This window comes from Suillus subalutaceus, assembly GCF_016647625.1.
Source record: "Suillus subalutaceus strain FC151 chromosome Unknown DFJ58scaffold_62, whole genome shotgun sequence".
In the NCBI taxonomy this organism is placed as follows: Eukaryota; Fungi; Basidiomycota; class Agaricomycetes; order Boletales; family Suillaceae; genus Suillus; species Suillus subalutaceus.
The window spans coordinates 154,666-177,964 of NW_024540311.1; the positions used below are offsets into that span (position 1 = coordinate 154,666).

Below are 23,299 nucleotides of genomic sequence, written 5' to 3' on the forward strand. Positions count from 1 at the left end.
GTCTGGCAAGCTGAAAGCTGCTGACCGTGAGCATCCCCCACCAGTGGGATGATTCAGTTCGTGGGATTTGCCACCTCCTCGAGTTGCCACATTGCAGCCTACAGCACACTTGCCAGCAAGTGGTTCACGTTATCTATCGCTCTCTTGGCGCGCAATATTTCTTGAAGACTCCCGCTAGCTTGCCAACAGGAACTGGCCAGGCCCGTCTCAGAGACGGTGGATGTAATATTAATATTGTTTTGTTTCAGGACTCAGGAGAAAGCTGATAAAATTTTATTTACTTCTGCAGAAGCATCCCCGCGACGCGAGACATCGGTCACGTGCACGTACATGTGGTGTGACTCCTATAGTAAAAGACGCGTATAAACGTCCACACGGACCACACGGACCACACAGGGAGTGTATTTCATGCCCTTTGCTACTACGCACTAGCCATCCACCATACTATCCCCGTCTGAATTCACTATGGACGACATCGATACATTTTTCGCTGAACAAGAACAACGCATGAACCTTCCTGACGAGGACGTGGATGAATACATTCGTGCACGATTGGAAGATCACCATAGGAACAGGTACGCGCGCCATTCAATTGGTTCCCTTCTGTCAGTCCCCTGAGTAGGATAATCACAGAAGTCATGTTATCGATCACGTTATTCCCGCGCAAGGTCACCCGCGCAAAGTGGATACACGCTCTGGACCATTTCTCACTTCTGACACGGAAAGGGAAGAGCAGCAGATCTCCAACAAAGAATTGCCCAAGCAGTGCGTCTCACTTACCTTCTCACTTTGCTCTTGCAGATCTTAGATCATCCATTCTACAGGTTGAAGCGCAAACACGCGGAACCCGAACATCCAGCCCAGGGGAAGAAGCCAAAGCTATACGAGATTCCCAACGCGACCACATCAGGAGTACCTGTTCTACCTACTTTTTTCTCACGTAGTGACAATGCTGAACATGCCACAAAGTAGGTTGTGTTGACCCTTATCTCAATTTCGGATCAATCAGATCCGTCCCTTAACTAACACATTTGGACACAGCGCTATAGCTTCAACTCAGTTACGAAGCAAAGGCCCCAACCAAATTCCGCGACCCCCGGCCCACCGAAATGGGGATGGCCCAGTCGAAACTACATCGTCTTCTCTTGGCCGGCATACTAACTACGGGCCGGTCGACGCCTCGTCTATTGTAAACTCTTCCCGAATCCCGAACCCCAACGATGAATCAAGCACTCATGAACATGAGGCAGCCGAGTTACTAGTACTTGGATCTGGATCTCGTATCACGGAGCCCACGATACACCAAGGCAACGGTGACGCCAAACATTTGTCGCCAGCAAGACTGATGCCCTGTGATTCCACTGCACGGACCCACAAAAGAATTGCTAAGCTGGTGGCGCATGATGCCATCAATCAAGAGCCCACAAATGACAACAGTCCGGGTCCAGAAACTCGCATACCATGTTTAGATCATAATGGAGAAGTCTCCTTTGGGAACGAGAGCGCGCAGTCTTGCGCGCCAGAACTTGGCATGCCCAGTCCACAGTCGGAGTTACTAGAACTCTCAGCCACGAATACCAGCAATATCACGAGCCCCAGCAATTCCCCCCTTGGAGCATCACGCCGCTCGAGTACCCCAGCTTCATTATCATCAGATCCAGAGGCCATTGCATCCTCATCGACAGTTGTTAAACTCTCAAAAGTCCGGAAGACTGTAAGCAGTTCAAGGAACAAAGCTGACGTTTCAAAGCAAAATAAAGACCAGAAAGGCAAAGGAAAACCAGCGCTCGTTACTCCTCTCGAATATGCGCAGAAGTTGAATCTCGACTTGCCAAAGAAGCGCAAGTCCGATTACCTCAAGGGCAAGCAAATCTTATATGTCGGTGGGGACATGCAGTATGCAGGCGTCCAGACGCGTGGTCGCATGGACTACGTGAGTTTCCCATGTTCTGCTCTCCCTGACCTTCCGTGTTTCCCGGTGCGCTGTTTACGCGCCATCATCATGTGGCGAAGAACCTCCGCCTTCAACGCTGACGTGCATTACGTATCGTCTACGTGCTGATCGTCACCATTTAGTCAATGCCGTTGAACGTATCTAACACGAGGTTTTCAGATCGTCAAGCATGGTGGCACCTTGGTACCATCATACGATCCTACTACTGTGACTCACATCGTGACGGATGCGACGACACGCCCGACACTGAAAGCCCTTGGACTAAAATCGTTGAAAGAGATCCCTGACAATATCCCAACGGTCACTTGGAGTTGGGTGATATCCGGGTACGGTCGTTTGGGTTACAACAAGCTCAAGGGCAAACGCGACGGGGAAGCAAATGATACGAAAGGGAATGCTAATGCCACAGATGATGACGAAAGTCTTCTCGATTTTGAATTTCTACACGCGGCATTCCCTCAACGCATCGATGCCGGTAGAAGCTGGCAGAAGAGAGGGCAGGTAAAATTGGTTCAAGCAAAGGGTCAAGCAAGCGCCTCTGCGAACGACCTTGGGGAAGATTTCAGTCACATTTCGTACGTCCATTCTCGGTTTCTCTTCGACTATATTTTTATGCGGTCACGTTTCTTAGCTCCTTCACTGAAGACCATCAAACTGAAAATCAGCAGCGCATAGCGCCAAAACTAGTCGTTTTCCCCCCTGCACCCCTTACATTCATTCCCGCGGGAAAAGCTTCCAGCACAGCCCATCATAACAATAACCAAAGCAGTCACATTCACAAGCCACAGTCTAATACAGAAGACCCTCTTGCTGAGTTTTACGAGAAGGCGAGGGCTGAACGAGATCGAGCTGTGAGTTGTAATGTCAAACAAAAATTTCACATCTCAATCATCTTCAGAGAGGTCTTGGACAGGCCGAGACAGACGAGAGTGATCAAGAAGAGGATTTTTCAAAACTACCACGGGTTCCTCGGCGCGTGAGTGGCTACATTCGAAGTCCCTGAACTAATCTTGAATATTGTCCCTGAAGGGTTTTACATGTGACCGGAAGGAACCTGAGCAGCGCGAATGCGTGAATCAAGATATTATTGAAAAGGTTTGCATCTACATTCTGCATTATCTGCAGCTGATAGAGCACACGAATAGTTGGAGGAACTTATGGAGTTGCACAAGGCAAAACTAGGTGAAGATGATCGTTGGCGAGTGTACAGTTACTCGAAATGTACGCAATATCTGTGCTTCGGAATTATCGATGCTGACGACCCTGGTAGGTATTCGTGCCTTGCGCAATTATCCAAAGAAAATCAAATCATACAACGAGGCCCTGTCAATCAACGGCGTCGGTGAGAAGACTGCCCGAAAGGTGTGTATCCACTGACACACATTAATGTCATACTCTCATAACACGTATTTTTTTAGATTATGGAAATAATTGAAACTGGCGATTTGAGACGCATCGGCTACGAAAAAACGGATGATGTCGAAGCCATTAATCTTATTTCAGGGGATATATGGAGTCGGTATGGAAATGACCGCTCTTCGTTTGTCAACCTTCTGAGCCATTGGCACAGGCCGACAAATAGCTCACATGTGGTACAATAACGGATGCCGGACACTAGATGATATTCGAGCTCGGAAGGGTGACATCAAGTTATCCCACGTGCAGGAAATCGGTTTACAATTCTACAATGGTCGGCCCTTCGTGATCACTTGTATCGGCACATCACTGATTTTTTATCGCTAGATATCAATGATAGAATGCCACGCAGTGAAGCAGAGAGTATCTTCAACTTGATTAAACCCATTGGTAAAGTCTTACGTTGCGGGTTTTCACGATCCATCGATCTTGATGTGACACAAACAGCTCTCGAGCTCGACAAGCACCTCTATATCGATATCATGGGTAGTTTCAGAAGGTTTGTGGTCATTTTCTTTTGCTTGCCTTAGCCTCACGTTCCTCGATAGGGGCAAAGCTACTTGTGGCGACATTGATATCCTAGTGACTCGACCAACCTCAGATGGGATAACTCACGCAGGTGAACGCTTTTTGCATTCTCATAACTTGATGTCGTTTTACCAGGAACATTTGCTTAGGTCTTCTTCCGGAGCTGCTCGCCCGTCTGCATGCTGCAAAGATCCTGACAGAGGATTTGGCATTGCCTGATGATTTTTCCGCTCTTGAACTATGTTATCGTGGATTGTGTAAGGGTCCCGAACCGGATGCAAAGCGTCGGCGCATCGATATCTTATGTGTTCCTTGGCAGAACAGGGGAGCAGCCCTTCTTTACTACACGGTAAGACTTTAACCCGTCTGATTGGCTCAATGTTATGACATGTTCATTTGACAACAGGGTGACGACATCGTAAGTAATTTGAATACCTGCTGTGTGATAAATGAAGTAGACATATGTACCATTACAGTTCAATCGGGCCATGAGAATGAAGGCGAATGTTCTCGGGTATTCTCTCAACCAACGAGGTCTGTATGCAGGTGTGGTTCGAGACCCCCGGAACAGACGTATCAAGATTTCCGCAGGTGTGTCCTTCAGATGCAGCCGAGTTTGCCTCATTTTCATCGTCTTTTAAGGTAACATTGTTGCGTCTGAGACGGAAGAGGAAGTATTTAGAATTCTAGGTAAGAGTCAACTCATATGGATGTCGTATTGATAGCAAACGAAGCCATAGGGGTGCCATGGCAGCAGCCTCATGAACGTGTACGGGGTTGAGGTAACGCAGTCGAGCTCTTGGAACTTTATTTGAAACTATTGTAAACATGCATATTCATCTTTGATATTGCATCTGGATGTGGAAATTGGCCAGTGCCATGTACTGGACTTGTTTATCAATCATGCTAGTGCAGAAATTCCGATCAATAGTGGTAGTCAGAGAATTCAATAGCTTTTCATACACTCTGAATACCACTAGATCACTGGGTTTGGCCTATATCGGAACTGACATCAGGGGAGGACGAAGTCGCCTGTCTCCTAAAAATGATGTTTGTTCAGGAGACTTGCGAAGTGTCATGAGAACTAACAGGGCTGGAGACCAATATCCTCACAGCACATCTAATGCAGCCAAAAATGTCAATTGCCATATCCGATTCGACGGCGTGTTGTCGCAGATTTGGACGTCTGAATTGTTCCAATCATGATAATCTGGGGAGTAGTATCTAGCATCATAGATGACTCGGAGATGCCCGACCCTACCACTTTCGCGAACAACCAAGTATTGTCCGTGGCCTTCGCTCCCGTAGGGTAGCCGGCAACCCGTCGTGACTGTGCGGAATGCATATCAGCTGTATGACGCAGGATGCCAGGTAAAATGTGTCGAACGAAGAGTCATCCGAGACAGTGGCATCGGTGAGGCCACGAAGGAGGATCTGGTAATCTACGAGGCTCGTTAAAACGGCACTTCTAAACGGCACTTCTAAACTGCGCAGCTTCCTAGCGCCTGGGGTAGAACGGTCGTACCAACAGAGAAGTAGTGGCAGTAATGCAGGTCTTGGGAAATTCCAGAGCGTGGCCACCAGGGGAGGACAGGAAGTTGAATGCGTGACTGAACTCGAGTGCTGCTGGAAAAAGAGAAGGACATGGAGACCGAAATTTGACCGAAATTTGACCGTAAAATTACGGAGTAACCCAGACCTCATCACACGACCGACCCCACCATAGCGAACTGCTTGGAAGCGAAGCCCAAACCAGAAGCGTCCAGCAGAGCTTAGCACCCGCTGCAGGCACCCGTCTCCTAGGATAAAGGACTGTTGGCTAGAGCAACAGGGACGCTAGGTGGCAGGGATGACAGTGGTTTCGAACCTGCGAAAGTTCTCGTCGACGTCAGGAGGCTACCGCTACCCCCAACCGCACCAGGTCACCGTCTCGTTCTGTTTAGGAATGACACTACTGAGCCTATATACCCAGTGGGAATAAAAATTTCGGGCACGCGTTGTGATCGGCCAGCTGCACACGGTAATTGTGACCCACTGGGAGGGTAGTTTGTTGGGGTAGGGCTATGTAGTGGGGGCTGTGGGGGGATAGGAACCAGATCCTGAGGCCTTTAGCACATCCGGATCCTAAAACTTACTACTTAGTACTTACTGAGAACCCTAATCGGCTGTTTCCGAACCCACCGAGAATTTTAGCAGAGATTGGCACAAAAATCAACATCAGGTATCTTTCTCATCGAATGCTACGATTCTGTATGACATGTGACTGATTTGAGTGTATGCAGTGCTCATTCACTCGATGCGTCCGACTTCTTTCGCCTAGTTTTCATCGCCTCGTTCTGGATGTTTTGATCGAGAACCTATTCAATTTGAAGCCTTCTGCAACATTCACGGAAATTCGAAAGGCTATACGGACGTCTGTTGTGGAAACCTCTAGGATACAGCTTAAACGCCCATCACACTGCCCTTCTTCCTCGTGTTCTTGCTGTGGCTTCTGCCTCGCGGTAACTTTGAATAGCATCCTGTGGAACTTGCACTGAGATAGGTGATTATGACCCGACCAAGCCTTCAAAGATCTGAATCATTGATTGATTGATTATATCTTAGCGCCAGTCAACGGGATATAAGGAAGTCTATGCTACCTGTGGTCTCCAAGGATTTCCCCCCCCTTCTGCCCACATCGTTGAGATGAAGTACGTGTCACGGAAGTTCATCGACCTCATTCAGGGCGCTACATCCAAGTGGGCCAACTGGGATCCACCCAGACCGATCAATGTATGTACAGACACCACTTGGTTTCAATCGATCTGACAGGCACAGGTGGGCGACTATGGAATGATCAACAATGAAACTGGAGAGTTCGAATGGGAAGGGAACCTTTACACAACAACGAACGACATCGGTATTGATATGACAGATCCGGCACTAGGCCCGATAGAACAGGAAGAAGGGGACGACAAATACATCGTCAAATCGTGGGGTGTCACTACCAAGGAACTCAACGTATCTGCTGAAGCGTGGGTGCCACAATACGCAGGGTTTGGATATATATCTGACTGCGTTGCAGCGACGTGCCGGGTGGAGTGAATGTCGCCCTCAAAGTCAATTTTCAGTTCGATGGTAGAAAACCGGCAGCTGCGCTGGTCATGTACAAGCCAAGATATATCAGCCTTCCCAAGGACGAGCGCATCATCTTGCTGCTCAAGTCCAGGCCTGATGTCCTCAAAGGGAAGTATGTCGTCACCGAAGTGATATCTTGCGCAGCATATATGATGTACATGTCTAGCCAGAGTAAGTCCGGTACAGTGTCGATTCTTCTGCGCTGTTCACACTTGGCATAGAGGCAGAAAATTTTTCCGTGACACTTCAAGCTACAGGACCTATTGCGCCGGCTGTCAATGCTGGAGGAGCGGCCGGTTTCACCTGGTCTGCAGAAACTATTTGTGGTCTTTACCGTGAAGGAAGCAACTCGACCGCAAAATATATGCCCTTGTACAGGCTGAAAAAGCCTCGTCACAAGTTCTGGTTGCCTTTGAGTCAACGCGGAAATGAGAAAATTGATGATGGGATCGACAAGTGAGTTGAATCTGCTCGTGATTCAGCAATACAATGACCTCCTTGTAGGTGGGAGGATGTTGACCCACCTTGGGACCCCCTCGACGATGAGGGCGAAGAGGACGAAATCTATGATGCAGTACGTTCTCAGGTTTTTTTTATTGAACTTGACTTGATCTATCTCTCTCCAACAGGAGATGCATGGTGACTTCGGCGTTTTCAATGATGGCTATCCTGAGTGAGTGTTGCTCCTGCACAAACTACGCATATGTCTTAAGTGCCTCTCATAGTAACGATGATGACTTATGATCATTCACAAATGCTATTATCGCTACCCAAGGCCAGATCGTGCCACTTTGTATATAGACGAGCGTCATTACTGGAAGAGTATCAACACGTTACATGAACAAAGTACCTTCTCTACTCAAATTTGAACGTTAGACAACTATACCAATATTTGCCTTGTACATGAGTATGCTGTTGCTGCACAGCATGATATATCTCGTAACCCTAGGGACTCGAAGCCTGAATCCAACGTTTCAACATGCCGACGGTGACACAGGATGACACAGAAGTTCAGAACTGTATTAGAACTGCGCAATAATACAAACTTTGAAATTTGAAACTTCATTCTTACTCTATAGGTTAGCTAAGAAGCTATCACTGCCCTAAGGCAACAGATCATACAAACAGAAGCTGAGTTTGGGGGATTGGGCTGTTCAAGTGCATCGAGTTGGCATACCACATGCACCATCGTCTCTGCACAGAGACGCTAAAATTCACTAATCCGCTAAATTCAAGAAGGAAGCTTCCATTTGCACTTATAGTCTGTTGCCTTCTGTTGCCTCGACGTTCAAGCTAATTTTAGTGATCATGCATGTTGAAACGTTGTGCTCAGGCTCCGAGTCCCTAGGGTTACGATAACATGCTGTGCATTAACAACATACTCATGTACAAGGCTAATATTGGTATATATAGTTGATTAACGTTCAAATTTAAGTAGAGAAGATGCTTTGTTCATGTAACACATGACTTGATTGTCTTCCAGCAATGACGCTCGTCTATATACAAAGTGGCACGATCTGGCCTTGGGTAGCGATAATAGCATTTGTGAATGATCATAAGTCATCATCGTTACTATGAGAGGCACTTAAGACATATGCGTAGTTTGTGCAGGAGCAACACTCACTCAGGATAGCCATCATTGAAAACGCCGAAGTCACCATGCATCTCCTGTTGGAGAGAGATGGATCAAGTCGAGTCCAATGAAAAAACCTGAGAACGTACTGCATCATAGATTTCGTCCTCTTCGCCCTCATCGTCGAGGGGGTCCCAAGGTGGGTCAACATCCTCCCACCTACAAGGAGGTCATTGCACTGCTGAGTCACGAGAAGATTTCAACTCACCTGTCGATCGCATCGTCAATTTTCTCATCTCCGCGTTGACCAAACGGCCACCAGAACTTGTGACGAGGCTTTTTTAGCCTGTACAATGGCATGTATTTTAAGGTCGAGTTGCTTCCTTCACGGTAAAGACCACAAATAGTTTCTGCAGACCAAGTGAAACCGGCCGCTCCTCCAGCATTGACAGCCGGCACAACAGGTCCTGTGGCTTTAAGTGTCACGGTAAAATTTTCCGCAGCTACGCCGAGTGTGAACAGCGCAGAAGAATCGACACGTACCGAACTTACTCTGGCTAGACATGTACATCATATATGCTGCGCAAGATATCACTTCGGTGACGACATACTTCCCTTTGAGGACATCAGGCCTGGACTTGAGCAGCAAGATGATGCGCTCATTGTTCGGAAGGCTGATATATCTTGGCTTGTACATGACCAGCGCAGCTGCCGGTTTTCTACCATCGAACTGAAAATTGACTTTGAGGGCGACATTCACTCCACCCGGCACGTCACTGCAACGCAGTCAGATATATCCCAAACACTGCGTATTGTAGCACCCACGCTTCAGCAGATACGTTGAGTTCCTTGGTAGTGACACCCCACGATTTGACGATGTATTTGTCGTCCCCTTCGTCCTGTTCTATCGGGCGTAGTGCCGGATCCGTCATGTCAATGCCGATGTTGCTCGTTGTTTTGTAAAGGTTCCCTTCCCAGTCGAATTCACCAGTTTCATTGTTGATCATTCCATAGTCGCCCACCTGCGCCTGTCAGGTCAATTGAAATCAAGTGATGTCTTTACATACATTGATCGGTCTTGGTGGATCCCAGTTAACCCACTTGGATGTGACGCCCTGAATGAGGTCGATGAACTTTCGTGACTCGTACTTCATCGCAACGATGTTGCCAGAAGGAGGGAAAATCCTTGGAGACCATGGGCAGTATAGACCTCCTTATATACCGTTGACTGGCGCTAAGATATAATCGATGGATGGTCTTCAAAGGTTTGGTTGGGTCACAATCACCTATCCGGTGCAGGCTCCGCAAGACGCTAATAAAAGTTACGGCGAGGCAGAAGCCGCACCAAGAACATGAGGAAGAGGGGCAGTGCAATGGGGTATCCTCGAGGTTTCCATAACAGACGTCCATACATCCAGTGTTCTCCTTTCGAATTTCCGTGAATGTCGTAGAAGGCTTCAAATTGAACAGGTTCTCGGTCAAAACATCCAGAACGAGGCGCATCGATGAAAACTAGCGAAAGGCACCGGATGCGTCGAGTGAATGAGCACTCGATAATCGAATCAGTAACATGTGCATGAAGAAAAACTCCGGATTTTACCCATTGCAAATACTAGAAATAGAAGGAACAACTGTCTTCACCTTGTCTTCCTCTTTTGGACTGACTAGATTTTACTAAGCGCCCTGAATGTACGAGACCTAAGTAGTGCCACACACTCATGCCCTGGAGTCAAGTTGGAAACAACCGATGGGATAGATGCTTCTGATGAGGCACAGGTCCTTAGAAGAGACCATGACTTCGAAGATTTGGGTCAAATTTGAAAACAACACACATCAGGGCTGTTGATCACAATGTGTAGGATTCACGCATTACATCTGTGCTTTTACTAAAGACTCGGTTGGTAATAATGCCACTGCATAGTCAAAAAAAAATTCCGAAGCGCTAAGGTTGGATACTATCCATCGCTAGTGAAAGAAAGAACAAACTCAGCCAGTCGTTGGAAAATACGAACCTCCCTCGCTGCCCAGATGAACCACGATATGAACATGATAACGACCACGCACCCGCCGACAATTGATGCCAGCATGGCCGTCGTCGTAGACTTGAACACGTTGTACAGAAGGCCGATTGCGAAGTAGATCATCCTGGTGAAGGGTATATGAATCAATTTCCCTGGTTAAATAGTATCAATCTGCGTACCCCCACATAAGCATTGCATATGGGAGACTGTGAACAGTGGCGAGGGCTTTCACTCCAAAAAATGTGTTTGTCAAATTTGACAAAAATTCGGCCTACGCAGATTAGTTAGTGCGGTAGAAATAGATGCATGGGCGACGACTTGCCGCTTTGTCGGCTGATTCAAAACCGTATCTCTGGTTCTGACGCGCCAGCAGGACTGAGGCGATCAAGGAGCCGGTGATGAAGATAATCGAGAGGTAGGTAGCAATGATCCCGATCGAGTGTGACGGGCCGATGTTCATGTTCGGCACTGCAAGAAAACTGACGTCTACGGCTAACATGACGGTTGACTTGGAGGAATCAAGTTATGGAGCAGAATGGTGACTTAATGATACGCACATAGATGGTGATCCCAGTCCACTCCGTCATGAGATTTCTGTTGAAGTCTTTCCACCGCGGCGTGTTGATGCACTCATCCACCCATACCCTTCGGATATTTTTTAAGTGTGCTTGCGGTGCCCAAAAAAGCATGACCTCTAAAACCAGAGAAAGAGGGCTGATCAGTAGATGAAAGCCTGTACCCTCTTCATACACGGATCTGTCAGCATCGAGTCGAGCACAAGGTAGGCCGCAGAAGTTGAAAAACTTGGCTCTATCTTCAAAATGAATGAGTAACCTGAACCCGGCAGCGAAATGAAGAACGTACAGAAATAATGCATGAACCGAGCTATTGATAAAATAATGAACAATCAAGGGAGATTGTACCATGTGTATAGGCTTTTCTTACCAATGACGCAAGTGGAATGAGGAAAATCATTGTCCTCAGCGTTCTCTGGAAATGTGTAATTTCAATACAAATGGTTCCAAGGGAGCTATCGCACCTCGGAGGTGGTTGATCAGCTCCAGGATTCTGGAGAGTTCATCGGCATCAAAGGGCGACAAGGACGTGTCCGAAGTGATAATCTCTGTAATGCCGTGTTCAAAAACAACTGAAGGTTAATGGCAGGCGATCACTACCTGCACTCGCATGCATGACAACCTCCCTCAATTCTTTGAGAAGCTTGACTCGATTCATCTGGTGGTTCGGGTAGCGTTCGCAATGTGTCCTGTGCGTCTCAGGCGTTGATGGTCATACAGGATCTTCAAGTACATTGGAATCAGGATGATGGCAGAAGTCACTGAAACTTACATAATTGCAAGCGACAAACCAGTATTCGGACTCCAAGGCAAATCCTACCTGCCAAGTTCATATTAATGTGATCAAAGTTCACCATAACGCACGAATATGGCTCGGATCATCGACGCCCCGAAGCCCGCTAAAGATTTTCATTGTCGCTTCACGGCTATCGTGCAGCCAAAAGAGAGTTCGAGCTGTGTGGTCGGCGAAGTAATATTGACAGGTCATTTCGCCTTCAATCGGCCATAATTGCACGACAAGCTCAATGTCATCGGCTTCGAGCCCCGCTGATTTTGCGCGTACCATGTCGTATAGCTCATCCACGCATCCGACAAGTAAGTGGAACGTAGTTTCGTCCATGATGGCTTCGGTGAACGTTTTCTGAGAAGACAATATGTTTAGTAGCCCATGAAACACCTGTGTTTCCTTCATGATTGGATGCTTACTAGACTCGTATTGTATAAATACAGCGCGCCTTCGGGATGTATATAAGACCGCCAATCACCATTCAACCATGGACATGACCTGCATGGTTTATCATCCAATTCAAATATTGCCTGGCTGATGCACTCACTCATTTGGGAAGCACCTCATAAGTGCTGGAATGTGATCACGCTCACGATTTTTGTTTCTGGAGAGTGATTCCTCAAGACCATCCACTATCATGAGGGCGCTGCACATACACAAGAGGACGATTTTCGTATCGCAAAACATCATTCGCGGCGAATGGTACAAAACGGGGAGTGATGTTGGGAGCATTGGAAGGAATCGCACTACTAACTCCTGGTGGCGAAGACGTATGAGGCGGAATAACTTGCTTGGGAGTATATGGAACAGGCATGGCATACGGAAGTATTGAAGACGATACCACATCTTGAGTGCCGCTTGCTGTATTAGTTGAAGTTATTTGGTGGTGAAGCGGCAATGGCAAAGTGGCCTGTGGACATCGTGCATTGGAAGCCCCGGAACAGCATGGATCTGCAGTGGAAGACTTTGAGTCAGTACTGTGTCCAGGTAAAGCGTGAACCTTGGCGACACAGCGCCGCAAGCAAAATATGAGAATGCGCAGTCGCTGGGCAGATGAATGTGCGAGCGCCGCCAACACTTGCCATAGACGTTTTAAGAGCTTTCGAATTAGCCTCGTGTTCAGCATGTTTCGTCGTCGCCGTTTGCTGTTCAAGTTGAGCAATGTGAGCGCTAATGATCCTCCCCTTTCAGGATCTAAGTTGTCACGAGCGTGGGATTCGTGCCTCCAGCTTCGCGCCTGAAAATTAATTCCTGGTGTCAACAACCACAATTTCACGGCAACCGTACTAAGCGGCCCCGCCTCGGAGCCACGTTACCCGTTGAGCACGACAAAGTACGACTCATCGCGCATTGGCCCATGACAGAATGTGACTTGTTCAACAACTTCGCCTCGCAATCGGTAACCTACCTAGTGTGCGTACAAACTGCGATACGCGAAACGGCTGCCACCCGGGCCATTGGCAGGAGTTTCCTCATTGTCTTCTTGAGGATGTGGCTGTGAACACTCCCTAGCACAGCTTTCCAACATGTCGAAGTCGAGAAGGTGCTGCAAGCTGAATCCTGCAGTTCGCTATAGCCTCCTTAGCCACACCTATTGAATTTGGGCCTCAATTCGCCACGGGGATCATATCATCGATCATCACTGATGCGGTGCCAGTTCTTCATGAGTTGATGGTCGCGGAACGCGTGGGTGGAGCTATTTTGTATTCAACTGCATGCTTCTGTGCACTGTCGTACTGGCACCTCAGCCTCCTGTAAGTCTGCACCGCACACCGATTCATTTCACAGTTCGGATGGCAGTTACTGACGATATCATACTTACACACAAGACAATCCCTACACAGTAAGTATCAGACGCTTCAAGTTCAAAATCTAAGCACTTGAATGGCGTGGCAACTCAAGTTAGCATTGTGATCCTTCTACCCTGGGACTGGGATAATCTACAAATTCCCAACGAACAACACTTCGAACTTGACTCATAAAGGAAGTGCCCTCGATACTTGATGATTGTTACAACGTTCTCAGAAATCCGAATTATGATAACTACGGCGTACTCGGTCGGTCAGTCAATGTCATCGTTGCCCTAGCAAGTACCCACCAGAACCCGAACAGGAACACGGGGTGCAGAAATTTGCCCGATTCCATCATGAGGTGAGCATCATGCGGGCATTCTTATGTCATGGGTTCGTTTATATACCTTACCATATTTCCCGGGAAACGAGCCCCACCGTTGCGCTACGTTATGGAGAGCTCAATTCATGCTTAAGGGTCAGGTGGAGGGCGATGATCTAGATTTGATAGCGAATGTTGAGTTTTCATGACTCAGCACGTAAACATCTCGCCGGTCATCATGCCGCAGAAGTTCAGAACAGCCATCAACCCATTCGCATCTCCGAGAATTTCGAGTTCAAGGGTCCTGAGGAGCGAACACGGCCTTTAGGGCCGGTGTCGGGCTGCTACTCGTGCATCGCATATAGTGAGTTCTTGTGAGTTTAATGAGCCCTTGTATCTCATACTGTCTAGGTGGCGGTGGTATGGGGTGGGAATAGCTTTGGCCTGAGGGTGACGACATTCAGGCGGTGCCTCGCAATATTTGAATAACATGCCCTCCTTCTCTTGAGCCTCGCAGCCTACTCATTTTGGCTACTTCAATAAAGATCGCACCTTATCGTGATAACGCACCTTGCTGTTCAAACCAAATCTGACACTATGAATGAATCTATGACGCATGGGCAGCTCGATATGCTGTGAATCGCTTCTGTCCAGCTTTGGGACATTCCAGCCCATCAAGTTGTACAATCATGATCGCACTGCGTATGGGTGCCACGTGCATGCTGTGGTTTCCTCCTTTATAATTCATACGGGCACTGCAGTTCGTCGCTCTATACAGCATACATATTACCCTCAAGTTTAGTTTCCACACATTCCTCAGCAGATGTCAAACTTCGTACCTGATCCTCTCGAAGATTGCCCTCCACCCTTGGGAGAGGAGCCAAGTCACCCAGAGCACCCGGGAGAGACAAACCTCGTGATCAATGAAGTGTTACAAGTCATTATCAATAGTATGTGCCACATCTGATTTCCTTCAACGTATACTAACAAATTTTCCGAAGCCATTCTAGCAACGCTTTATCGCGTCATTACTCTGCTACTTCGTTTCACGACACGCTCTGTACCGGATCAACTTGATTATACCATCCCACCTGTGATCGAGGAGCTAAGCCGCCCAGAACACCCCCAGAACCCAAGAGAGACACACCTCAGCAGTGTGCAGGAAGTCGCCATCACTAGTACGTGATATGTATTTCCACTCAGCACTGAATCGAATAAGTTTCTCCAAGCTGTTCGTGCGACTGAGTGTGATTTTTGGTCTCCGACGGATCCCCGCTGGCTTCTACATAACAGCACAGACTGACGGTGCTGAATGGCAGACGAGCAACACACCTGTACATGTAGACCAGGCCATCGTCGAATGGAACGAGCGCATACCACTGTAAGGTGTCCTTAATTTTGTCGTTCCTGGAGGTATTGAGACAGATTCTAGGCCATCCGAACCATCATCTAAAGTTCGGCTCGGCGTGTATGCCTCATTTGAATTGGATCCCATGCTCGGTCATGGCGAACTCCTTCGCACGTTCGAGATCTCCGTTGGCGAATTGTTGGATCGCAGTGAAAAATCGCTTCGTCAGTAACTGTCTATTGTAAATCATGCTTGACGTGTGTTGATGATCATCCCAGCCATGATCTTTGAGCACAAGCAGGAGGAAGTTGTATCCTCTTGTACTTCACTGTTGGTATTGATGGAGCGGCGACGTTCTCATGAAAATTCCACCACAGTTCTTCGTCTTGTTACTCCCGTAAGTGACTGATGCATTGCAAAATCCTGATGCTAACAGCTTGTGGAATACAGTCAAAATTGTGCGATATGCACGTGTTAATACTGAGGACTGGATGCTGGACATCGTCTTCTCTCACGATACCGCAGGACACAGAACAATAGGGATCTCGACCAATCCATAAAGCACTTCAAACGCGCCTATGATCTCTGCCCCACGGATCATCTCTGCTGCCCTGTAGCACTGTTCAATCTAGCCACCGCGAAGTTTGTTAGTTGCCAAACTAGTGGGTCATACCCTGACCTCGACGACCCTATCTCACTCTTCCAAGACGCCCTTGATTTGCGTCCCACTGGTCATCCGGACCTGGCCCGCCACCCAACTCCATCTTGCCAGTGGCTCTGCTATCTCGTTTTGCGAAAGGGCATTGTCAAATAGATGCGGATGCAGCTGAAGAATCACTGAATGAAGTTCTCAGTACCTGTCACACCAACAGCCACGTCTACAGAGCGGCACTTCTGGTGGCTGAAACATCTGTCCTACACTCTGTTGGAAGTACAAATGCAAACCATGTCGGAACTGGAGGGAACAACTACACCCATGCTTCCGTGTTCGCTGGACGAACTATTTCAGTCGAGCGAACCTTTGTTTGCAGAGAGATGATCCACACGCCTTAGATGAAGTGATATCCCTTCATTACAATGCACTGGAATACTACAGCGCAATGCATGCTCTCCGAGGGCAATTGCTGTGTAATTTGGGTGTTATGCTGGACATTCGCTTCCAGCGTCGAGGCAACATCAAAGACCTCCACAAGGCTATTGCGCTTCACAGAGAAACGCTGGCTTTACGCCCTGTTGGTCACCCAGATAGGTCATTGTCATTAAATAACCTTGCCAATGGACTTTGCACCCGCTTCAAGCACCGAGGCCATGAAAAAGACTTGGATGATGCTATCGTGTTTCACAGGGAAGCCTTGACTTTACACCTGGTCGGCCACCCAGGGTCGGTCCTTGTCATTGAATAATCTTGCGGAAGACCTCTCCTCCCGCTTTGAGCACCAAGGCAATGACCAAGACTTGGATGAGGCTATTGTGCTTCACAGGGAAGCGCTGGCCTTGCTCCCCGTCGGTCACCCACACCGGTCCATGTCATTAAACAACCTTGCAAAGGGACTCGCTGTCCAGCTTCGAGCACCGAGGCAATGACCAAGACTTGGATGAGGCTCTTGCATTTCACAGGGAAGCACTGGATTTGCGTCCAGTGGGTCACCCAGATTGATCCATGTCATTCAATAATCTTGCGAACGTACTCTCCTTCCGCTTCGATCACCGAGGCAACGATCAAGACTTGGATGAGGCTATCGCACTTCATAGGCAAGCGCTGGCTGTGGGCCCGGTCGGTCACCCAGATCGGTCCTTGTCATTATATAACCTTGGGAATGGACTCGCCATCTGCTTCATGCACCGAAGCAATGACCAAGACCTTAATGAGGCTATTGTGCTCCAGAGGGAAGTGCTGGCTTTGCATCCGGTCGGTCATCCAGATCGCTTGGAGTCATTCGATAACCTTGCAAATCGACTCTCCACCCGCTTCGAGCGCGGAGGCAATGGCCAAGACTTGGATGAGGCTATTGCGCTTTCCAGGAAAGCATTGGCTTTGCGCCCCGTCGGTCACTTGTATCGACCCAACTCATTGCATAACCTTGCAGCTACGCTCTGCACCAGCTTCGAGCACCAAGGTCATGTCAGAGACCTCAATGAATCACTAGAGAATCTCCACCGTGCATTGGCCCTGTTGACACAACATGATCCACGTCGATTGACAGTCCATCGGTCCCTAGCTACTGTCTATCTGACGTCCCATTGATCAGGACTTCACGGCACTGGCGAATATGTCGATAGTCTGAATGCAGCCATGCATCATCTCAAAGCAGCAGCACATGTTGTCTGTGGAGGTTTGCTATTTTGCCTCCGAGCAAGTCTACACTGGGTTCATCATGCTAATGAATACACACATGGCACTGAACTAGAGGCTTACGCAACTTCCATGCAACTTTTGGATGCTTACATGTCCGTGACAGCTTCAGTATCGTCTCGTCATAATGCCATGAAGGACTTCCCACACACACTTGCCATGGATGCTGCATCATGCGCTCTTCGTAGTGGGGATGTGTGCCTGGCTGTTGAGTTGCTGGAACAAGGCAGGACTCTCATCTGGACCCAGATGACACGACTCCGCACGCCTCTCGACAGCCTCGAGAAGCGCGGTGGTCATGCAGAGGCCCTGGTGAAGAAATTCCGAGACATCAGCTCCCTCCTTGATAAGTCTCCTGCAGAATATCGAGAAGAGACTCCAAGAATCAATGTGGAAGCAGAAGCTGCCCGGTATATGCGTCTAGTGGAAGACTGGAATAAAGCTGTGGAAGAGATCTGGAAGCTCGAGGGTTTCTCTCTGCTTCCTGCTCCCCCCCTTGTTCTCCGAACTCCAAGATGCAGCTCGTGATGGGCCTATCATTCTTCTCGTTGCAAGCAAGTCATCTTGTGACGCCATCATCATCCTGCACAAGCAACCTCCAATTAGCATTCGACTCCCTACCAATTTAGAAAAACTCGTACGATTAGTTGCTGCGCTCCAACACGCAGCTCAAAAAGACGGTGGTCCTAAAAGGGCCCAACCAGAGCTGATAAAAGCTTTACGGAAGTTATGGGGCGAAGTTGTCCATCCGGTAGTCAATAATCTGGATGGTTTTGCACGACGAGGATCCCGATATGGTGGTGCCCCACTCAGGCCTTCAGTTTCTTGCCATTGCACACTGCTGGCGAGTACAGGGAACATGGAAAGTCCCTTTCACAACTATATGTCTCTTCATATACACCGTCGCTTACTGTGCTGCTGAGGGCTTGCAGAAGTCATGAAAGGTCCCTTCCAGTGTCGTTTGCTGCCATTGGTCAGAATCGCCCAGAAGGAGCTTCATTTACTTTGGAGGGTGTGGAGCCTGAACTGGAATTGGTTCAGAGTCTTTTACCCCCTCCCCCAACTGTTTCCTTCACCAAGATTACGAGTATTGATGCAACGAAGTCAAGAGCATTGTGCGCATTGCGGGATAACACTTGGCTCCATTCTGCATGTCACGGGACACAGAAACATGATGAACCTTTCAAGTCGGCAGTTTCTCATGCGTGATCAACCACTTTCACTCCTCGATATCATACAAATGGATCTGTCTCGGCATGAATTTGCATTTCTTTCTGCCTGTGAAACTGCAGTTGGTACTCCATATACTCCTGATGAAGTGGTACACCTGGCAGCTGGCCTACAGTTTGCTGGGGTGAACAGTGTAGTTGGGACATTATGGAAAGTCAACGATACAACTGTGGAGCGCTTAGTCGAGGCATTCTACAAGAACTTTTGCGGGGATGGCACGACGAACTCAAAAGAGCTGCCCGATCGCTGCACTGAGCGGTCCAGTCGTTGGCTTGTGACAAGGACATACCTTTGGACCAACGCATCGTGTTCATGCATATTGGCGTATGATCAACTTTGTGCGTCCTCCCTTATTGATTACTTGAAACAATCTGATGACTTCACGTGTAGCATCCTGCCGTCACTACACGTAGCCTATTGCATAAAAACAATTCAGATTTTAGGACTACACCTAATCTCGATTTCTGCTTGTATTTCCCAGTCTATTGCCTCAGGGCAGCAGGTGTCCGCTCCTAACGTGTGGGTAAGAACAAAGTTCAAATGTTTGAATACAGATCCAGTATCATACACCATAGCAGCAAGACATACTTGTGATGGATATAAAAATCGTGTCTCTGAATTGCGCGACCAGCACCAAAAGCATCTAACTATGTGGTATTTCCGTGTGGCCAAGATAGCCTAAGATGGCGGAATGCCGATGCGGATCATTTCACGGGTTCGCAAGATGTTGTTGTCTGGCAAGTAAGGGCTTGGTGACATGCTCGCATGGACACCGATGATGATTCATGACTGGATAGGCAGCGAGATGAGGCATATAGTACATGGCACACAGCGAGCTAAATCATCGAGACAGCGGGGTACAGCAGGTACGACAGCAGATATTTCTGCTCGTTTGTGATCAGAGATAAATCCTAGTCCACGAGATCCCAGCAATTCATTGATCGTGGAGGAATACGAGTCGAAGAAGCACTTAGTATCCGAGAATAATTGTCTGAGAGATCTTACATCACAGTAAGAGCGCCCATGAAACCCATCGTATGCCGCAGAAAGTCAGTGGTGGAAGAGCGAATCAAGAAATGTAGTACTAAATCCCGGCATGTATAAATCGGGTTTCGGCACTTGCCGGTCCAGCAACTTACGTGGAACTAGTTGGTAGTACTGCTAGTGTACCTTCGAGAAACAAAATTCATAATCCTCAGTTGTTCGATGCTCTTTGCCTGGTTTTGCCTCTGATATTCGGTCATCGTCATGCCTTGTCTTTCGCTTAGAAAGGCGATTACGCTCTTCGTTCTCTTTGCTACTATTCTCGAGAGTTCATTAGCATCGATACTAGCAGTTGACTATGGGTCGGACTGGATTAAGGCTTCGCTAATGAAGCCTGGTGTGCCCTTTGACGTGCTACTAAACAAGGACTCCAAGCGGAAGATACAGTCCTCAGTCGCATGGAAGAAAGACGAAAGATTATTTGGGTCTGACGCGGCGAACATCGTGAGTACTGTTCCCCACAACATTCTGCCCTTGGTCTGACTGGACACAGGCGTCCCGTTTCCCTCAAGACTCATTCTCATCCCTAAAATACCTACAAGGCGCACCATTCAACTCTGATATCGTCACTTATTTCACCTCCATATCCACTGCTCAGATTTCTGAGACTGACCGCAAAACCGTTGCGCTGAAACAAAGTGATGGCACGGAATGGAGTACGGAGGAGCTCGTCGCGATGCAGCTATCATATATCAAGAAACTTGCCGAGGATTTAGCAGGCGAGCCGGTAAATGAGGTCATTCTCACCGTTCCACCGTACTTCTCCCAGTTCGAACGCGACTCGATTACAGACGCGATAGAAATTGCAGGACTCAGAACCCTGGCATTGGTCAATGACGGCACGGCTGTAGCAGTTAACTACGCTATGACAAGGACCTTTTCGACCACGCCCGAATACCATGTCATCTACGACGCCGGCGCGTCTTCGACACGTGCCACTGTGGTTTCATTTGCTGCGGTTGAGGATCCAAAGACGAAGGCATCACACACGCAGATAAACGTTCTGGGTGTCGGGCATGACCGAAATACGGGTGGAACAGAGCTAGACTTGAGGTTGCGGGATATTTTGATAGACAGTTTTATGTCAAAGCACCGGCGGGATATCCGAAAGGACAAGCGCGGTATGGCTAAACTTTGGAAGGAGGCTGGACGCGTCAAGGCTATCCTCAGTGCCAACTCGGACGCCATGTCGACAGTAAGCAGCTGCCTAAACATAATGTGTGGTTTCGATGCTCACAGTGTTCAGGTAGAGAGTGTTGCATTTGACATTGACTTCAAAACCAAGGTTACTCGCTCGGAATTTGAGAACGCTTGTAAAGACCTCCACTCGCGCTTTGCAAGACCCATCTACGATGCGCTTGCGAATGCTGAGCTTTCATCGGTACGCATGCCCGTGGGTTATCTTGCAAACATTGTCTGACGCAGTTACAGGAAAATATCTCATCTGTTATCTTGACGGGCGGAAATTCACGCACGCCCATGGTCCAGGCCGCTGTAAAAACAGCTGTTGGCGAGTAAGCATTCCATTTTTCTTTTTGGACAATTGGTGTTTACATGTTTTATTAGAGATCGCATTGCACTCAATGTCAATGCTGATGAATCTGCCGTGCTTGGCGCAGCGCTTTATGGAGCTTCCCTCTCCCGCCAATTCAAGACAAAGGACATTCGTGTAACTGATATCCTAATACACGATATCCAGGCGTCCTACCTCGCGTCTAATCCAGGCACGCGAACGATTCATACGGCAGTCCTGCCTGCTGGGTCGAAGCATGGTGCAAGAAAGACTCTGACGTTCAAGCGTAAAGAAGATTTCTCTGTAGTACTGAATTATCCCAATGAAGTCATGTCGTGCGTGTTCCGTACATACAATGTTCAAATTCTACTAACCTTGTTCATAGTGGCTTCCCCCGCGAGATCCTCGAGGCGAAGATTGTTGGCATATCCGAGGCCATCGATAATCTCACTGAGCGCGGCGCAATCGATCCAGTGATCAAGGCCACTGTCGTGCTTTCCGAATCTGGCTTTGTGTCTATCGGAGACGCCATAGCCTATGGCGAGATTAAAGATGACTCCATCACTGGTACGTAACTTCTCTTTTTCCTGTTCTTGATCATGAAATTCGAATAGGGAAACTGAAAGGCCTATTTGGAGGTGGTGGTGACCAGGTACCATTAGAGACTGACGTCGATGAAGGTGCCTCAAAGGACGAGAAGATGGAGAAGGACAAGAAGGACAAGGCCAAGAAGCCGCTTGGGAAGGACCGAAGTACTATTCCACTTGAGATCGAAATTGTGTACAATTTCCAGGGTCCACTGAGTCTTATGGCAAAACGGGCTGCTCGTGAACGGTACGTTTGCATTGTCTGTGCTCATAAGACTGATCGGAATCATGCTGCGACAGTCTCAGGGCATTAGACAACATGGAGATGTCGAGGCAGCTTCGGGAAGAAGCGCATAATACTCTTGAAGGATACCTGTATAAGCTACGGGATCTCTTAAATGATGGTCCGGAAACGCCATTCACGAAATGCTCTCAGCCATCTGAGAGGCAAACACTTTCGAACAAACTCTCGGAGACTATTGCATGGCTACATGAGGAAGGAGACACTGCTGATACATTGCAGCTATGGGAGAAGCGATCATCTCTCGAGTAAGGGTCTTCTGTTGTGAGAAAGGCTATTCAATTACTTACCATTTCTGGATAGGACTCTGGAGAAACCAATCGTACACCGCTACAAGGAGATCGAGTCTTTCCCACAGGCACTGAATAACTCACAAAAGTGGAACTGGAGTACTAGATTATTCCTTACCCAAGCAAGGGAGAACATCACGGCAGACGCCATTGCAGGTGTTCCTTCGAAGTGGACGTCCGAGGAACTTGATGTGCTCGAGAAAGCACTCAAGGAGCATGAAAGTTGGCTTCATGATGGCGTTGAGCGGCAAAAGAAGACAAAGATGAATGAAGACCCGGCGATAGACACTAAGGAGATGCAGCAGCGAGCGAAGACGTTGGAGCAGCACCTGCAAAGATTGGTGAAGAGAAAGGTACCCAAAGTCAAAAGACGCCCGCGAAGTCTGGTGACGCTAATGGATCGTCATCCACTGAACCAACGCAGGCCCCTGGGGATAGACAACCAGAACATGACGAATTGTAGATGATACTCATACTAATTATTGATGGAATAGATGGAGTTTGCGTCACGTCTGTTGATCTCTATGTATATGCACAGCTGTGCTCAAGT

At 48.1% G+C, this 23,299-nt stretch overlaps 8 protein-coding genes across 8 annotated transcripts; 6 read left to right on the top strand and 2 right to left on the bottom strand.

Annotated features, from left to right (window-relative positions):
• Positions 1–1,531: 1,531 nt before the first annotated feature.
• Positions 1,532–4,679, top strand: DFJ58DRAFT_661386 (uncharacterized protein; the record flags this gene model as incomplete). The annotated part of the gene is made up of 17 exons (XM_041382212.1): positions 1,532–1,933; positions 2,114–2,519; positions 2,630–2,817; positions 2,874–2,930; positions 2,984–3,049; positions 3,100–3,175; positions 3,225–3,316; positions 3,373–3,469; positions 3,513–3,644; positions 3,698–3,760; positions 3,818–3,869; positions 3,919–3,989; positions 4,048–4,247; positions 4,305–4,316; positions 4,375–4,489; positions 4,541–4,588; positions 4,639–4,679. The coding sequence occupies 17 exons, from the start codon at positions 1,532–1,534 to the stop codon at positions 4,677–4,679; spliced, it is 2,118 nt and encodes a 705-aa protein (XP_041243271.1).
• A 1,446-nt stretch (positions 4,680–6,125) lies between these two features.
• On the top strand, positions 6,126–8,019 carry DFJ58DRAFT_791687 (uncharacterized protein). The gene is made up of 8 exons (XM_041390321.1): positions 6,126–6,440; positions 6,503–6,670; positions 6,716–6,912; positions 6,963–7,186; positions 7,237–7,471; positions 7,520–7,589; positions 7,645–7,688; positions 7,741–8,019. The coding sequence occupies exons 2-8, from the start codon at positions 6,584–6,586 to the stop codon at positions 7,757–7,759; spliced, it is 876 nt and encodes a 291-aa protein (XP_041243272.1). The 5' UTR covers positions 6,126–6,440; positions 6,503–6,583; the 3' UTR covers positions 7,760–8,019.
• Positions 8,020–8,325: 306 nt separating this feature from the next.
• DFJ58DRAFT_791694 (uncharacterized protein) lies at positions 8,326–10,139 on the bottom strand. The gene is given in 10 exon segments (XM_041390322.1): positions 8,326–8,587; positions 8,640–8,683; positions 8,738–8,807; positions 8,857–9,089; positions 9,136–9,364; positions 9,414–9,610; positions 9,656–9,825; positions 9,865–9,966; positions 10,013–10,104; positions 10,115–10,139. 7 exon segments carry the CDS (start codon positions 9,740–9,742, stop codon positions 8,569–8,571), a joined length of 879 nt encoding a protein of 292 aa, XP_041243273.1. The 5' UTR covers positions 9,743–9,825; positions 9,865–9,966; positions 10,013–10,104; positions 10,115–10,139; the 3' UTR covers positions 8,326–8,568.
• A 318-nt stretch (positions 10,140–10,457) lies between these two features.
• DFJ58DRAFT_914439 (uncharacterized protein) lies at positions 10,458–13,170 on the bottom strand (the record flags this gene model as incomplete). The annotated part of the gene is made up of 14 exons (XM_041395387.1): positions 13,054–13,170; positions 12,519–12,922; positions 12,391–12,469; positions 12,049–12,325; positions 11,976–12,000; positions 11,785–11,873; positions 11,649–11,732; positions 11,555–11,599; positions 11,474–11,494; positions 11,167–11,423; positions 10,932–11,117; positions 10,789–10,880; positions 10,601–10,733; positions 10,458–10,553 (listed from the first exon to the last, which is right to left on the bottom strand). The coding sequence occupies exons 2-14, from the start codon at positions 12,815–12,817 to the stop codon at positions 10,458–10,460; spliced, it is 1,683 nt and encodes a 560-aa protein (XP_041243274.1). The 5' UTR covers positions 12,818–12,922; positions 13,054–13,170.
• Positions 13,171–14,868: 1,698 nt separating this feature from the next.
• Positions 14,869–16,245, top strand: DFJ58DRAFT_746170 (uncharacterized protein; the record flags this gene model as incomplete). Its single annotated transcript, XM_041387442.1, has 7 exons — positions 14,869–15,033; positions 15,085–15,261; positions 15,377–15,464; positions 15,516–15,655; positions 15,710–15,828; positions 15,882–15,889; positions 15,957–16,245. The coding sequence occupies exons 1-7, from the start codon at positions 14,907–14,909 to the stop codon at positions 16,243–16,245; spliced, it is 948 nt and encodes a 315-aa protein (XP_041243275.1). The 5' UTR covers positions 14,869–14,906.
• Positions 16,246–16,531: 286 nt separating this feature from the next.
• On the top strand, positions 16,532–17,015 carry DFJ58DRAFT_728689 (uncharacterized protein; the record flags this gene model as incomplete). Its single annotated transcript, XM_041385629.1, has 2 exons — positions 16,532–16,765; positions 16,812–17,015. 2 exons carry the CDS (start codon positions 16,532–16,534, stop codon positions 17,013–17,015), a joined length of 438 nt encoding a protein of 145 aa, XP_041243276.1.
• Positions 17,016–17,091: 76 nt separating this feature from the next.
• DFJ58DRAFT_885767 (CHAT domain-containing protein) lies at positions 17,092–19,427 on the top strand (the record flags this gene model as incomplete). The annotated part of the gene is made up of 7 exons (XM_041394636.1): positions 17,092–17,623; positions 17,681–17,764; positions 17,840–18,253; positions 18,306–18,535; positions 18,598–18,899; positions 18,952–19,352; positions 19,405–19,427. 7 exons carry the CDS (start codon positions 17,092–17,094, stop codon positions 19,425–19,427), a joined length of 1,986 nt encoding a protein of 661 aa, XP_041243277.1.
• A 721-nt stretch (positions 19,428–20,148) lies between these two features.
• Positions 20,149–23,212, top strand: DFJ58DRAFT_906425 (Hsp70 protein-domain-containing protein; the record flags this gene model as incomplete). Its single annotated transcript, XM_041395011.1, has 10 exons — positions 20,149–20,502; positions 20,552–21,253; positions 21,305–21,439; positions 21,490–21,572; positions 21,625–21,906; positions 21,957–22,138; positions 22,186–22,405; positions 22,459–22,707; positions 22,763–23,111; positions 23,132–23,212. The coding sequence occupies exons 1-10, from the start codon at positions 20,263–20,265 to the stop codon at positions 23,210–23,212; spliced, it is 2,523 nt and encodes an 840-aa protein (XP_041243278.1). The 5' UTR covers positions 20,149–20,262.
• Between the last annotated feature and the right edge of the window lie 87 nt (positions 23,213–23,299).